At 59.6% G+C, this 16325-nt stretch overlaps 1 protein-coding gene across 2 annotated transcripts in view; it reads right to left on the bottom strand.

The window, feature by feature from the left end:
- The window catches only part of FAM20C (FAM20C golgi associated secretory pathway kinase), a 41562-nt gene that overhangs the window by 6512 nt on the left and 18725 nt on the right, over positions 1-16325 (bottom strand). For both annotated transcript variants that reach the window (XM_074345435.1, XM_010966284.3), the window contains 2 exons: positions 4060-4152; positions 2603-2718 (listed from right to left, as the gene is read on the bottom strand). In XM_074345435.1, the coding sequence (XP_074201536.1) occupies positions 2603-2718; positions 4060-4152 (209 nt within the window). The remainder of the gene's footprint in view (positions 1-2602; positions 2719-4059; positions 4153-16325) is intronic.

The raw sequence follows: 16325 nt of genomic DNA, 5'->3' as shown, positions 1-16325 counted from the left end.
GAAAAAGCGAAATCCAACACACGTTTCCCGGACTTGTTTCCTTTTCTCGAGATTGCAAACGCCAGTCCCTCCACCTCCTTTTGGGCAAGTTACTTGGTCCCCTCCGTTCAACGCCCACCAGCAGTCTGGACAGAGGAAACCCAGGACGCCCGTCCAGTGGAACAGGACTCGGAAACAGGAGAGAAACGCAGGTCCAGGGGGCGGTGAGGATGAATCTCAAGATGGCATGAAGGGAGAGATGGGGCACACCTGGCACCCGCCCTCCACCTGCAACAGCCTGAGGAAGAAGCCACCTACTCGACCACAGGCAAGGCGGGGGCACAGCGGGAGGCGGCTCTGGGGGACGGGCACGGTCACCACGTCTCAACTGTGGGGTCGGTTCTAGGTGCAGCAAAACCCACCAGGCCCTGGGCTTCAGTAGAACTGTTTGAAAATGGGGATGAGGAAAGAATGGGGCTGACCGAGCCTCAGGCTCTGCTATGGCGCCGACACCTGAACCTTCCATCTGCGCTGTGGCGGGCAGCAGGGGCACAGCACTGCGTTGGGACAGCACTGTCCCACCCATTCACACCCGCTGCAGGGCTGCAGCCTGTCGAGGTCTGAGGGAGCTGCGGGCGCTGGTCCACCTGCTGCAGAGCCTGAGCACAGGTGGGACCAGGTTCGATCTGCAAAGTGCCACATCCAGCCCGAGTGGCCACACCATGCATGTTCTCAGGGTTAAGAGGTGCTGGACTTCTCTGTGCCTGGCCTGTCCATCCTTTATCGGATCTGGGATGAGCCCCTGCACAGAAACGCCAAGGCCCATGTTGAACGCAGGAGGACGAGGGGGTCCCCACACCTGGGGGTGGGAACAGGGGAGCCACGCATGTTGCAACCTCACTCTTTAAACCTTTGAGATGAAAAACTGCAGAAGGACATCGATAGGAAGCAGGCACGTGCCTGGTGGTCCCGAGGGTGTGGCCCAGCCTGGACTCAGTGGCTGTCACCGTGGGTGGTGGAGGCGCTGGGGCATCTAGTTTGGAGAGACCACGGGAGGGGTCCCTGACAAGTGGCAGAAAGCACAAGAGCCCACGGTCAGCTCTCTGGGGAGAAAAGCCTTTCCCATGGCTCAGGCCATGCGGACAGGAGCTGAGTTCTCCATGAGGCAATGAGCTCCCCATCCCTGGGGGTGTACAAGCTGCAGCGGTGGGGCAGGCTTGGCAAGGCCGACCGAGAAGCCCTCAGAGTCCATCCGGGAGCACAGGCTGTCACTCGGCCCTCGTCCTGGTCACGTGGGCGAGGAAAGGGGTGAATCCTCGTGCTCCGGCGGTTTCTGTCCTCCTTCCCGCCCACCCACCACGGGCTCCGCACGAGGCTCTCAGTGAGCCTGGATGGCGAGGCTGGAGCTTGATGCCATCAAGGGCTTGTAGGCCCCGGCTCCGACAAGCTCGTGGCCATGGCTAAGACACGTGCAGAGGGTGTCAACCTGAACATCCACGGGACGCGAGTTCAGGGGTTGGGCTCTTAGGTGCCAGCAGATCTTCAGACATAGCCTGTCAAGGGCCCCAGGTGGATTCTGTCTGCAGGAACCAGCCATGGTGGCTGCCGGGTGTGACCGAGACAGTCCTGCAGGGTGGGAGGGGCCCGTGCAGTCTCGGTGGCCCCGCCGCGCCACTCCACTCTGCTCTGCCGGCATCAAGGGGTCAACTCAAGACGCTCCAAGATGAAATGTACGTGACAAGAGGCTCGGGTGTAGGAGTGCCCCAAGCCTCGGGCCTAGTGAGTGGGGAGCGCCTGGGAACTGCTCGGCGCGGGGTCTGGACCAACGGGAGCGCCCAGGGAGGAGGGGAGGGAGGGCTGGGGGGCCCAAGTGCCCAACCCAAGCCAAGCTGGGGTGGGTAACTCGCAGGGTGTGGCTCAGTTCACATGTGCGCCCAAGGTTGATACTATGATATAACACAAATGTGTGTGCACTGAAGGTCTGTGACACAGTCCCGAAGGCACTCATCACCATCAGCACCTCAGTGATGCGCTCATCTTACGTGAGTGTGCAGGGGACCCACCTGCAGGGGGCCCGCACACACCCTCGGCGACCAGGGGGAGCTGCCACTCCCTGTCCAGCGCTGCGTGGAGGAAGGGGAGACAGCACGGCCCTGCCACTACGTGAGGGTCTTGCTGGGCTGTTTTAAATCTGGGGAAAGTCCAGGGAATGGAGGCGCCCTCTGGCTGGACCACCTGGAGGAGATCTCCCAGGAGGCTGGGGTTTTCTAAAGTAACTCATTTGCCTTTTAAGACAAACAAATGGTAGAAACAACCTCTGTGCCAGCCTGGGGATGGAGTCAGTCATGGCGCAAGACCATTCTAGCAGCTCTTAGAGTTCGGGCGTGGCTCCCAGTAAAGTGAAAAAGTAGCCGAACCCAGTGACACACAGGGGTGCAGGACACCTGGAGGAACAAGGTCCCCGGGGAGACACGGTCACCAGGGGGAGACAAGGTCCCCGGGGAGACGCGGTCACTGGGGGCAGACGAGGTCCCTGGGGAGACGCGGTCACCGGGGGCAGATGAGGTCCCCGGGGAGATGCAGTCACCTGGGGGAGACGTGGTCCCCGGGGAGACGAGGTTACCTGGGGAGATGAAGAAGGTCCTCCACAGTTTCTTGTCTCGCGTGACGTCCCGGATCTCCTTGGTCATGTTGACCATCCTGCCGGCCACGGGAGGGACACGGCGGAAGCCCAGGATCCTGGCAGAAGGAACAGGGAAAGGAGTCCTTACCTCTGTGCCCCGGCTGCTCCTGCTGGAGCTGGATGGACACCTCGCTCTAGCCCACGAGGCCCAGTCGGGGCCTGGGGCCTGCCTAGCGGTCACTGACGGGCAGAATTGGACCCACAAGGATGGAGCCTGGTGTTGTGTCTACCTGCCAGGTGCCCAGGCAACTAAAACACACCCTCGCCTCAGGGCTGAGCCTAAAACAAAATTAAAGTTAACCGCTGTCAGTGGGGCTCTTTCTGAACCAGGCGCTGCTGCCCGCTAATTAAACAGAGGGCGGGTGCGAACCTTTCTGGCCAAGGCAGGGCGCGGCTGTCCTGCAGGAGAGGCGCGTGGTGCTGGGGGCACGGGCACGTGGCTACCTCGTCCCACCCCCGCGCCCCACCCCAGTGTAAAAGAGCCCCTCCCAGTGAGCAGCCCTGAGGTTTTCGGGTGAGTCTTCTTCCCCAGAAAGGCTCTTTCCTGGGCTTGGGCTGCTCTCGACGTGGAAACTGCTGAAACTCGACTTGGGGGTTTCTGTTGCCACCACATAAGATTTGACCTTTAAAAACCCATCCCAGCAAACCGGAATGAGCACATGAGTCACCTGGGACCGTGTTAGAATGTGGATTCTGGACCTCAGGTTTGGGAGGAGGCCCGGACTCTGCATTCTGACTGGCCGGGGTGACACTGGTGCTGTACCCCAGCCACACTGGCTCAGGGCTCGCATGCAGACGGGAAGGCTGAGGGCCAAGGTGGGTCTCCCAACCCCCAGGACCCCTAGGCTGACCCAGAGCCAGGCCGTGGACCCTGGAGGGGCCAGAACTCTGAGTGAGTCCATCCAGCTTGGCCTCCTGTTGGTCGCCTGCCCACTTCCCGAGCCACAAGAGGCATGTGGAACCCCAAAGCAATTCACGTTCTGCTGGGCAGAGCTGCCTGGAGACAGGTGATCGTAGGGGGAAAGGCCCAGTTTTGTGAGACTCATGACCTTCGGCATCCGCAGAGAAGGGGACACCCTGCGATTTTCTGAGTTAAATCCATGACCCTCAACGCTCCCTCCTCTTTTCTCTGCTTTATCCCGACAGCCTGCTCCACCACCCTGGTTGAGCACACAGCAGGGCACGTCCACGGGGTTACACCACCACAAGGGCAGGGACCCCTCTGCACTTGACAGGACCGGTTGTGGCATGGGTTATGGGCAAGCCACCTACTTCCGGTGCCCGGGTGTCCTTGCCTGTTCAGTGCGGGGAGCAGGGGACCCACTGGTTGGCAGCGAGGGTGGCAGGGCCCACCGCACACATTGCTCAGACCCCGGCAGCACACGGTGGGGGCTCACCTGTCCAGGTGGAAGGCAGCGATCTCTGCGTTGTGCCTCTCATAGTCAGAGAAGTAAAAGAAGTCAGGAGGCGTCTCCTGCTCCCTCGTCTGCCTGCAGAAGACAGGACAAGCAGAAGGAGTCTGTCACGAAGGAAGGCTCCCAGGAGAAGGCACCTGTGGCTCACACCAGCTCACAGGAGCTGACTGTCAAATTCCGAATTCTGGGATCGGTGGTTGAAGCACAGCTGTCATTAAAAATTAAACTACGTAAGTTACATTTAAGCAGTGATAGATACTCAGAGCTCAGGACTTCCCGGCTCTCTCTCCACCCACTGTCCCTGAGCTCTCGAGGCTGTTCCTGGTCTGCAGGTGGATCTCGGGATGGGCACCTGTTCCCAGCCCACCTCTGGTGACCTCGTGTGGAGCCTGAAGCCGGCCGCAGAGGGAGGTCTGCACCGTGGAAACTGATTATTAACTAGTTCCTAGATCCAGGCCCCTAGACAGACTCTCCGGAGCAGCAGAGGAACCGCCCTGAGCGAACGGCTCCTCCGGCTCAGGTTGTGCAAACTGACCCGACCTGCTCTCCGCCGCCCAGCGGCTGCCTGGACAGAGGGCCCCCTGGGGGGGTGTGGGCTCCCGTTCCAAAGTCCACGAGGGGACTATTTCCAGTGTCCTCAGAGCACCCTGGTGTTTCGGCCGCTGCCCTGCGCCATCCCATCTTCCCGAGCTGAGCTGAGGTCACCATACCTCCTCCGGGGCCCCCGCTCTGCTGCTCCATCTTCCTAGAACGACCTTCCCTTCGCGTCTCACAATGCCTGGGGGTGGGGGAGCATTCCCAAATGTGTGTCCCACCCAACCAGGCCCAGGGGCTCCCAGCACAAAAGGAGGCCTCCGCCAAAGTTTGGAGTTTGGGCAATGGTGCCACTCTCTGAGGTCTCAACCATGCATATTAGCGCTGTAAAGGCTCTGACAAGGCCTGCAGCCCTCTGTTTCTCCACCCATGTGGTTCATAACACTTTCTGCATTTGTGAGAACTGCTGGCTAAGCTCTCAGTGCAAGTTCCCCACTCAAAGGCCAGCTCCTTCGCAAGCCTTCCTGATGCCACAGAGCATGGGCCTCTGCTGGCCCAGGCCCTCCCGACCTGGCGAGCAGACAGCAGTGTTTTCTGCCCCTTGCCGCCGCAAGGAAGCCCCACTGGACCACCAGCTGTTCTCGCGCTGGGCTGGCCGCCCCCTCGCAGTGTGTGAGTGACAGGAGTCTGGCTGGGCCCTCTCTGGACTCAGGTCACCCTGGGGTGGGGAGGATTAAGCAAGGAGCCCCACAGTGCGAGGCAGACTCACCTAGAGGTTAACACTCACCCCTCCACCGGGCCTGGCACAGGAGGCCACGTGCAGGGCTCTCCTGAAGGGTGAACGCCCCTCTGTAAACATCAGCACTCAGCTGGCGCGGGAGGCAGACACACTGAGACGTGTGCCCTCTGTCCAAAGTCAAGTGGGAGCACACGCTGCCTACGTGAAGTCCACCGTCGGGGACCGTCTGGCCAGGGGCAGCGCCTGGCCAGACTCAGAGAGGGGAATCGACCCTCAGCCTCGTAAGGATGCCCGCAACCTTCCTCAAGCTGGGGAACACAGAGAATCAGGGGCCCACGTCTCCCCCACAGAGGCCGTCCGGTCTGGGCTTGAATGCTTCCGGTGACAGAAGACTCAGCACCCCCACCCCCAGGTAACTCTTCCATCCCAGCTCCCGGTCCGCATCCTTCCTACCCAGCACACAGCTGAAGTTGGCTGGGACCCTCAGAGCATCCTGGCCCCACTGCCGGCCAAGGCCACTGCTAAACACGCACAGGTACTGAGTCCTGAGGCCACACGGGAGGGCCAGCTGTGTCTGCTCCCTGTGCTCTCAGAGCTCCTAGCAGGGACACACCCCCTTCTCTGCGCTTCCCTGAATGTCCCCTGAATCGGCCTTTCCAGGAACAAGCTTGTGATGCCGGGACAGACCCTGGCTGGTGTCACCCTGGCCCTGCACCCAGGCCCCGCATGAGCCACAAAGGAAGACATGGCAGGCTGCCCACTGCCCGTGACGGGGCTGGCGTGGGGGCGGGGTGGTGCCAGGAGGTACAGGCCCGGGACAGTTGGGCGCCTGGCAGGAGTGAAGGCCACACTGGCCAGGGCGTCTAAGACTTCAGGGAATGGAGTCTAGGCTTTCTTGTGGCCTCTCCTGAGTTTTAAATGCTAGCACAAGTAAATTTAATTTTTAAAAAAAACACTGTGGATTTGAGACAGGAGGGAAGGGGGCAGGGCACAGCCATTCAAGGAGTGCTGCTACAGCAATCGCCACCAAGATGGGAGCAGGTTCAACCCCCCTTCGGCCTCGAGGCTCAAGATGGCAGGAGATCTGACTTCCAGTGAACTTGAGCTTCATTATATGCTCATTGTAATACATTAGCATGGTGAATAACATGCCCACAGGCACCATGGCAGCTCCAGCGCTGACCATAAAGTCAAAGAGTGGGCAGTGGCCATATTCCTGGGAGCCCCAGCCGCTTCCCCAGGGTAGGTGGAATGGTCCTCCCACTTCTTAGCATGTGGAGCTGCTGAGCCCATAAAAACCAGCAACACCGCGCCCCGTGGCCGCCTCTCTTGCTCCGCACTCTGTCTGTGGAGCGTGTACCTAATTTTACTTTAACCTGAGCACCCAACCCCCACACCTCGTGGCCTCCCTCTTGCCTTCTGAAACAGCCTGCACTCTGTGGAGTATGTATCTCTCTGAATAAATCTACCTTTACTCAGCCGTGGCTCGCTCTTGAATTCATTCCTGCACAAAGCCAAGGACCCACACTTGGCGAGGCACGTCCCAGGCTCCACCGAGACCAGGGACACGGCCCTCCTCTCGCCCACATTTGTTTTCCTGTATCAGGTTGAACCAAATACTAGAGCCTCCCTCACCGGGTGCTGCCCAAGGCCCTGAGTCTGCGGCCGCTGAGGGCTGGGTATTTTTGAGGTTGAAACGTGGTCGTTGACTCAGCTGAGAATTACTGGTTGAGAAACTGCTGTCTACGCACACTGGTTCTACAGATTTCAACGCTTTAACCAGAAAAAGGGTGGTGCAGACTTGAGACTTCTTCCCTGCAGAACTTCTGTGAGCCCTGCATGTGCACAGATCCCAGAACGCCTCCCACCCAGGCAGCATTTTGTCTGCCTCAAACCCTACCCCCCACATCCCTGGACTTATTTCAGTCTGTTGTGGAATTAAGAGGGTTTTTTTTTTTTTTGGAAAATATGGGCCTCAAACACTCATCACCTGGGCAGTCAGAAGTCACTGCCAGTCCGCGGAGAAGAGCCCTTCACAAGGAACCTATAAAAATGTATGAAATTATTGGCTTTAAGAGGCCCCTGGGGCCACACTTGGGGCTGGACAGCACTCCCTCCTGTGCCTTCCATGGACCTGCCGTCCCCACCCTACCCAGGGGCTCCAGGTAGCTGAGCCTGCTTTTTGTGTGGCCTGCACGCAGCCTGAACTCCCCTCACCGGCCTAGCGCGTTCCAACAGGACTTTCCATGATTAGTCAGGTTAATTTACCTCTAAATAGGCACATGTGGCTGGTGGCTACTGTCCTGCAGGTCTAGTGGACGGCCTTCCTGAGGCCTCTTTGCTCCTTCTGATCGTCCCTCTGTCTGCCTGTCTATCCTCCCTTGGGTGCGAGTGTGGGGCCCGGTCCTCTGCCTGCCTCTCCTGGTGGACCTTCTTCCCTCCACCTCCCAGCTGGGTCGTACACCACCACCACCACCATCCCCAGTGCTTGGCCTTTTCCCCCTCTCTCACCCTGGCCCTCACCTCTGAGCAGGTCACAAACCTGGAATGCAAGTGGCTCTGGGCCCTGCTGCTCTGGGAAAAGCCCAGCCACTTCCTGGAGGCTCTGTGACCAGGTTCCAGGGCAGTTCCAGGTTCTTTCACATCTACTGCCTCAGGGTTTCCTGGTGACTCCACCCCCAGGCTGTTCCCGAGAAAGTAGCTCTGCTTAACTCCTGGCGGGTGTCCCACTGGCCAATGCACACCCGGGAGAGCTCAGGGGACTTAGAGCCACGTGTACCTGCCGTGGGGGCATCTGGCACCTGTCAGGGCCAACACGCAAGCATCTGTGGGGTGCGGGGACAGCGGTGCCCACCCACAGGGAGACTGGAATTTCTTTCCTCGCACTGGGCAGGGAGGAGGTGGGTTCTCCTGGCTGCACTGGAGAATATGCCGCTGCCGCTGACTCAGCCGTCTGGGAAAAGCTCTCTGGAAAAGTACTGAACCCAGGGCACCCGGCAGAAGACTGTACTCGGCTGAACCGGTCACCTGGCGGCCTCTCCTTCCTTCAGGTGTCCTGCTGGAAGGTGCGCCCAGGTGCGGGAGGGCAAGTCAGTCTTCTTCCTGGGGCGGGGGGGGGGGGCGGTGGAAATGTGGAAAGGAGATGCTATCGGACTCCGCAGGGCTGGTGGGGCGCCCAGAGCTGGCTCTGACAGGGTGGGAGAGATGGGGGCCAGGGATCAGCGTTTCCCGGAACAGCCCCTGGAGCATGGAGCCCAGAAGTCATGGTCCTGCCCAGCTGCCCGAGAGGAAGCACCCAGACCACCGGGGACCCAGGGATGGGAGGAGCATCCCGTGGCCCACGGCCCCACAGTGGGGCAGTCAACACCTGGAGGCCCCCGACACCGCCTAGGAGGTCGGCCAGCCACACCAGCCCCCTGCCTGCACGGCAGGAAAGTGAAAAGGTTTTAAGGCTGACTTTCCGGTGAAACAGCAGCTGAGGAATGAGGCAAACAAACCAGGGATTAGCGGACTGTCTAAGTGGAAGGTGGCCCCAGCGACTGGGGTTAAAAAGGGAAGAGGCAGCACCTGGTGGAAGCCAGAGGGCCAGGGCCTGAGGAAGGTTCTGGTCCACTCCTCTCTCAGGGAGGTCCCGGACTTCACGCCTCCACCTGGCTCAGACAGTCACACTGAGCCCCACAGACCACCAGAAAGCAGGCACTGGAAGGTGGCCCCGGGGGGTACACCAAGCACTCCTGACACCCTCCGATCCCAGGCCAGCTGAACTCTGGTGAGGCCACTCGGGACCAGTTCTTGGAGCCTCCTGGATGTTCACATCCCCTCCCTCCCTCCCAAACCCCCTTCCTTTAGAGGGACTTCCTTAGCTCTGAAGGAAGCACAACAGCTGATTGTGGTTATTCACACTAAAGTGAGAATGACTACTATGTTGGCCTCTTCCAGGAGACCTGTGATCTGAATCCCCAGAACCTGTGCATATGCTGCCTTAAATGGCAAGAGGATCCCTGCAGATGTGAGTGGGGGTCCTGAGACGGGAGAGCAGCCTGGATTATCCAGGTGGGCCCAATGTCATCAAAATGGTTCTTACAAGAAAGAAGCAGAGGGAGACTTGAAAACAGAAGAAGCTCTGGGAGGAATCTGTTTCCTTCCCCAGCTTCCAGGGGCGCATGCATTCCTCAGCAGGAAGCCATCTCCCTCTGGAACCACTAGAAGCCCATAGCCTGCAGTTCCATTTTAGATTTCAGACCCCCAGAACTGTCAGAGAATAAATGTGTGTTGCTTTAAGCCACTAAACTTGTGGAGTTCTTTTTCGTAACAGCATCAGGAAACAAATACAGAATTGTTGGCAACACCAAAGCAGCACAAAGGACACAGTGGTTTAGCAACCTTGGAAAGGTTGTGAAATTCAGCCTAGTTCCTCCAATCCGGTCATGCTGAAGTGTATTACAATCTTGAGAAATGACGCAGAACCTTTAAAGAGAAGGTACCTCTGTTTCCACAGAAGCCAAGGAGGCAGACTCTGATACACACTGTGCACCGCCCTTGAGCTCCATGATTGGTCCTTGGGGAGCCCTCAAGGCTCTGAGCCTTGTCCCTGTTCTAACGACACTAAAATCGGAGGTTGGGAAAGGGGAGGCAACATTTGCAGAATCACACAGCTAGAAATGGCAAGTCCTGGGTTGGGAACCGGGCATCTGACCCAATCCTGGGCTCTTTCTTTAGGGCCCCCCAAAGTCAGACACAGCTCAAGCTGTCGGTCCTGAAAGTCTGTACTTCATTCAGGGTCAGAACCAACCTGGGTGCGGGAGCTCCCCAGGCTGGGCTTGGTGCGGCCGGAAGACGGTAGCCACCAGGTAGGGTGTGTGGGCTCCCAGGGGACCCAGGAGGGCTGTGTGGCAGCCCCAGAGGTTTGGCTACAGGAACTGTCCTGCGTCTCCAAGGAAGGTCCTGCTCCGAGTGCAGGGAGCTTTCAGGACCGGGACTTCAGTGGGAGGAAGTTAACACCAGTGCGTCTCATTCCTGCAAGAGGCTTGTCCCAGGCCCCTGTACCCTCCATAACAGCTGTCACAACCACAGGTTCCCTCTCACAGACAGCCCCCTTGACTGTTCCCACTGTTACCATCAGCTTCTCAGCGTTCTTTAACTTGTGGAAGAAACTGAAAACCTTTGCTTCGGTTAAAAATAGAGTAAATTGACAGCTTATCACCAAACTTTTGAAAGAATCAAAGCCAACATGTATCTGACTCCCACTCTGAGCTGAGCCCCGCTATGTGCTTTCTGTACATCTACTCCCTGAATCCTCAGGACCACCACAAACTGTCCCCATCCCACAGGCAAGGACACAGCCAGAGAGAGAGGTCTCAGCTCACACATGGAGGGCCCTGATGCAGGGCCAAGTGTTCAGGTCCCCAGCCCTGCTTCGACCCAATGGTGCCCCAGGATTGAGAAGGGGAGGCTGGGGTGGACAGTGGGCTGGGTCACATTCTCTCCCCTGGACACCGGGAGAAAACAGCTGGTGGGGAAGGGTCTGCTGGCATGGGCCCGGCCTGGCTACGCCCTCTGCAGGCTGCCCTCTGAGACATGTGGCAGGAGTGATGGCTCGGGAGTGATGCCTCCTAGGGTAGCAGAGACCTGCTGGTGCTCCCCCTCTCCAGCTGGCTGTCCCCCAGATGAGCAGAGAGGGAAGGGGCTCCCAGTCCCTCACAGGCGAGCCAGTGCCTCCTGGTCAGTGGACCACACCAGGCAGGGCCGGCCATGCAGAGGCCAACGGGGATGCAGGGTCAGCGGGCCACACTAGACAGGGCCGGCCATGCAGAGGCCAACAGGGATGTGGGACCAGGAGGGAAACAGCAGCAAATCGTCAGGTCATACTGGAAAAAGGGCAGCTGTCTGGTTGCTCGGGGCACGGACAGCTGTCACACGGCTTTTCAGGTGTCCTAGTCAGAGTGAAGGGCCCCGAGATCCCTGAGCCCAGATGGGAAACGGAGGCCCAGAGGGTGGCGGGCCACACACAAACGTTCTGTGTGTGGTGGAGATGCACCACCATCCCAAACCCTGCAGGACAGAGCAGGAAGTGGACCCTTCACAGGCTGTGTGAGGACAGCCGGGACACACGTCTGCAGGGGTCACAGCCACTCAGCAGAAACCAGAGTGTTTGCGGACTGCTGGCCGGGGCACCCTGCTCACGCACACTGACCCACATGACGGCCCCACACTCCAGGAGGCAGGCCGCGTTACTCGGCCCGGGTCACCTGGCTGGTAAGGCGCAAGGCTGGGTGAGGCACACTGACCAGACAGCCTGGCCGGCATCCGCCCCTCACCACCTCCAAGGATGGACCCTCCTTGTTCCAAGTGTAGGGGGCCAGGAGGCATGTGCGGGTGTCCTGCAACTGCATGACAAAAGGCCCCACACGACAGTCTATCCTTCCACAGTTCTGGCGACCAGAGTCCAAAATCAAGGCGTGGGCGGGTCACACTCCCTCCAGGGGTTCCGGGGGTGCTCCTGGCCTCTTCCAGCTTCCTCGGTCCCCAACACTGCCTCTGTCACCACATCCATCCTCTGGTTTCTCTTTGTCCAAACCAAGGACACATGTGATTGCATTTCAGGCTCACCCGGGAGTCCACGGGACCGCCTCATCCCGAGGGCCTGACTGTCACATCCACAGAGACCCTTGTCCTAGTAAGGTGACCTGACATCCTGGGGTCAGGCACCACTGAGGGGACGAGGCTCTGGCTACCATCCAGGGCCAGCTTCGGGCAACACACACAGCCATCTCCCCACTCTCGGAAAGGCCCTGTGGAGCCTGACTCACCGAGAGCGGGCAAGGAGACAGCCATTAGCCTGCTCCCAGGGTGACCCTCCAGCAGCCACACAGCAGCAGGCGGCCGCCCTGACCCTCCACCACTCACATGGCAGCAGGCGGCCGCCCTGCCACTAAGGAGACAGACTGAGCTGTTTGATATCAGGGTTTTGGCTGGCAGACCTTCTGGAAACGATGAGGGGGGGGGGTCTGGCAGTTACTTCAGTGAGACCTTGCAGTCGGTATCTCCTGCTAATTTGGGCACCAACGTCCTGGCTCCTGCGGGTGTGGGGATTTGTTGCTAAACACGCCTGTCTTGTTCAGAACCTCTGGCCCCTGTGTGTCCACCCCGTAGCCCTTGAGACGGATCCGAACCAGTGAGCTCTTGAGCCTTGCTGCCCGAGTGCACGTGGCCAAGCCCACCCGTTCCTCACACCTGCTGAGCGTGTGCATCAGGGACCTTGACAGGGAGGACACGCAGCCAGCTGAGCAGCAGCAGATTCCCGGGAGGGGAGCCGCACCCCGTGGACTTAGCAGAGGACGACCTCACCTGCCAGTCCCTGAAAAGCCGGCCTCCTCTGCACGGATTTGGGGGTGACGAAGGTTACAGACCTCCTAATCTGACATGCAGGGGTGTCCTCGGTTGGGACTCTCCCGGTGGACCGGCCACGCACCAGCCAATGCGGGCCTGGTGGAGAGGGCACGGGGTGCAGTGGAGCCGGCCCAGCTGTGATCCACCATCAGCGAGACACAGGCAGAGAGCCACGTCCCAGGAGCCGAGCCGGGCCGGGCCAGGGCCCCCACGTCTGCAGGGGCTGCTCCGTGCGGCTGGACGCTGCCACATGTTGTCCCACAGGCCTGAGCCAGCCCGGCGTAGCCGCACGGTGGGCCAAGGTGGCCAGCCGACCTAAGAAAAGCTTGGTCTGGCAGTGGCTGCCCATCCCTGCTGCTTCTCCTTGGGACTCGCCCGTGGTTTGCACCAGCTCCGAGAAGGCCTCTGCCCTCCACGGAGAGGGTGGCTGCAGCCCCCGTGGAAGCCCTCCCTCCAAGGTGCTGGCCCCTCAGCTGCACAAGACCCGGGAGCGGGTGCCACAGGCCCAGCTGGCCGCCCCCCGGCTGAGCCACGACGCCAGCCCTTGGGTGGCACTGACTCTGGGGGTGCCGACCCAGCAGAGGGGCCTGGGCCCCCACAGAGCTGACCCCGCCAGAGAGCCTGGGCACCATGCAGGCCACAGAGGTCTGCAGGGACCTGCTTCCTGAGCTCCGCCACGGAGCCCTCCTCTCCAGAACTGATGGGGCAGGGGGTACCATGCCAGGATTCGGCCGAGGATGGTGGTCTCCCACCCGTTTTCTTTTGGGAGGACTTCTCTGGGGGCCACGGACTCATAATGACCACACCCAAAGATGGGTTCTTGGCATCTGTTACCCAGGCACAGATCTGCCCCTCCCGCCGGCCACGCCGCCCGCAGCCAGAGCGTCGGAACCAGCAGGTGGTCTGCTGCCGTTCTCGTGACCATGAGGAGCCCTCACCCTCCAAGGCCCCTCCCGCTCACGGGTCTCCAGGAGACCCTGGCAACTGCTCTTCAAAGTGGGACGCAGGAGAAAAGTCACTTCTATAGTGGGGTAGGAAAATTAAGTCAGGTGAGACTCAAACCACTTCCGGTCAATTTAATGAAAACCAATTTAAAAACAATTCAAAATCCGTAATTATAAAGAAAGCCTGAAGTCATTTTCATTTAAAATTAATTGCAATGACTTAGACTTGACTTCAAGAGCAAAAGGCAGAAGAGAGTTCCTTGAAAGTTTATGTTTTAAATCCCGTTCTGTGAGCTCACTGGTGTCTGTGGACGTGCCCGGGAAATGGACTGGAGGGGAGTGAACACCCTGGCCCTGAACGCAGGTGCACCTCCTTCTGTACCGAAGCCCTGTGGCTCAGCACCTTGCCTGAGGTGCTGACAAGAGGGCCTGAGTCTACCCAATGGTGGGTTGAACATTTAGCACCAAGGCTGCTGCTGTGACGTCTTTCCTCCAGTAGGAAAAACAAACCAAATCCAGCGCTTGGGGGCCAATTCCAGCTCATTTTCCAGGCTTGTCTAAGGAGATCTGAGATCTGCAAGTTTCCCTTTGGGGTGTAAAACACAACCAGATGGTCAAGCGCTCCCAGGAGGCTCCCCACCTGTTTCCTACCCAGCACGAGGGAATGAAAACCCGACTTTTCTTCCCTTTCCACTGCTGCCCCTTTCAGGACAGTGGAGCGCGGCCCCGACACCAGCAGGCCCCGCAGACCCCCACTGCCTGAGAAAAACACAAAGATACTCTCGACGTCTTGGTGCAGGAGAATGTTTTCGGAAAAAATGACTTGCTTGCTTTGGTTCTGAACAAGGGGGATAATCTTTTCCAGAAGCTCCATTTGTCACAGGCGGCCAGGGCGGGCGTCCACGGGGCTGGGGGCCTGGGAGACGCTCAGACCCACCCTCTGTTACTGAGTTTCCCATCTGTTCAGTTCCCTGCCAGGCTCTCTGCAATGGTTACAGAACTGTCGATAGCTTCCTTTTTCTTTTACTTTGTTAAGCAAAGGGATTCCCAGCTGCCAAGTAGGAGCAGGAGAGGACGGCTGACCTCTGTGTTTGGCCTGAGTCACGCAGCTCTGGCTGACGGTAAATCAGTGGGGTTTGGGGGGGCCAGAGCAACCCCTGCACCCTGGCCATTCTGGCTCATGGAGAGGAGCAGCCCCATGTGATGGCCATGCCAGGCCACACGGAGCCACGGCAGAGCCAGGCCAGCGCTGACCCCTCTGGGCAGCAGGCAGTGACTCCCTCCTGAGCCTCTGGGTACTGTGAACGTGTGAAGAGGATGACCACTTCGGGACTGCCCTGGGGATTAACTGAGACCCCTCCCAACATGTCCACCTGAGCAGGCGCCCACGGGCATTGGGGGTGGCACTGCTGTGCTGGCCTCAAGGCTCGAATGGCCAGGGCCCAGGGACCCTCGGATTCCCTGAGTGGGCAGAGCTGGACCAGCATTTCTTGGGGGCTTGGAGAGCTCAGCTGGTCAGGGGGCAACGTGGGGTGTGGGGATACCTGGACCCTGGGAGTGAAGCAGGGATCAGTGAGGGAAAGACCCTTCCCAAAGGCCCAGTATCCTGCTCCTCAGGCAACAGACCCCTGCATCTCAGGTGAGCCCCTCTGTCCTCAAGGGCTTCTGCCTTCTCCTCTCATCGGGACAGTTACTCTTGGCGCAGGTGGGCAGCTGTCCCGCAGTGGTGCTACTGGGAAGGGGCCGAGGTGGCCACAGGCCGGGCAGGCCAAGCTGGGGTCCTGGCTGCTCTGCTCAGAGGCCCCCTGAGCTGCCAGCCTCGTCCTGCCACTGACAAACTCAGGAGGTGCTCTCAAAAGCCTGTCATGGGTGTTACTTAGTTGTTTTTCAATTAACAAAGTCCATTGCTTTCTGACTGAAAAAATAGTTCATGAAATGGGGACAAGCTAAGTTCCCTACCGCTGGGGGCCTGTAAGGTGAATGACCATGTGAGACGTCCCAGTGGCTCGGGGCGGGCTCCGCAGAGGCACCAGGAACGCTGACTGGCCTGGGCACAGTCGTCGGAGAGCCCCGCGCACACTCAGACCCTCGCGGGTCACCCGCAGGCCCCGTCCAGGCCCCTTCCACCCCCCATCACAGGGCCTGGGTGGCCCCCGGAGGCCCCTCAGTCCTGGGGCACCCGTCCCTGCAGCTCTGCGCGTTTCCTGTTCACCCTCGCGCACAGCCACCTGGACGGCCCTCAAAGACCCTGCTCCTTCAAGCAGGGCCACGTGTGGACACAGCTGCTGCTTCGAGCCACGCACCACCCCCGGTGGGCTAAGTCTTCCAACGCTGCTGGGTCGGTGGTTCACTCGCGCATTTTCTCACTCCTTCAAAACTACTTGCTGAGCACCTACGACAACGTTGAGGGAAATTACGAGCCGGTGGCTGCACCCTGGAGCTCATGGTCCGGTGGGAGGGCAGGCAGCCATTAAACCCCAACCCCCCGTCACTGCAACTGGATGTCATGTGCGCTCTCACACCCAGGGGCCGTGCCGGCCCAGCTCCCAGCATCCAGCATGGTGAAGGTCGGACCAGACACGACCACCATGCTCGTGTCATCACCAGTGAACCCCTCTCCGGAATCGTCGCCTTTGGTGCCC

The sequence above is a fragment of the Camelus bactrianus genome, chromosome 18, assembly GCF_048773025.1.
Source record: "Camelus bactrianus isolate YW-2024 breed Bactrian camel chromosome 18, ASM4877302v1, whole genome shotgun sequence".
NCBI lineage: Eukaryota > Metazoa > Chordata > Mammalia > Artiodactyla > Camelidae > Camelus > Camelus bactrianus.
This window is presented reverse-complemented; position numbering and strand designations above follow the sequence as displayed.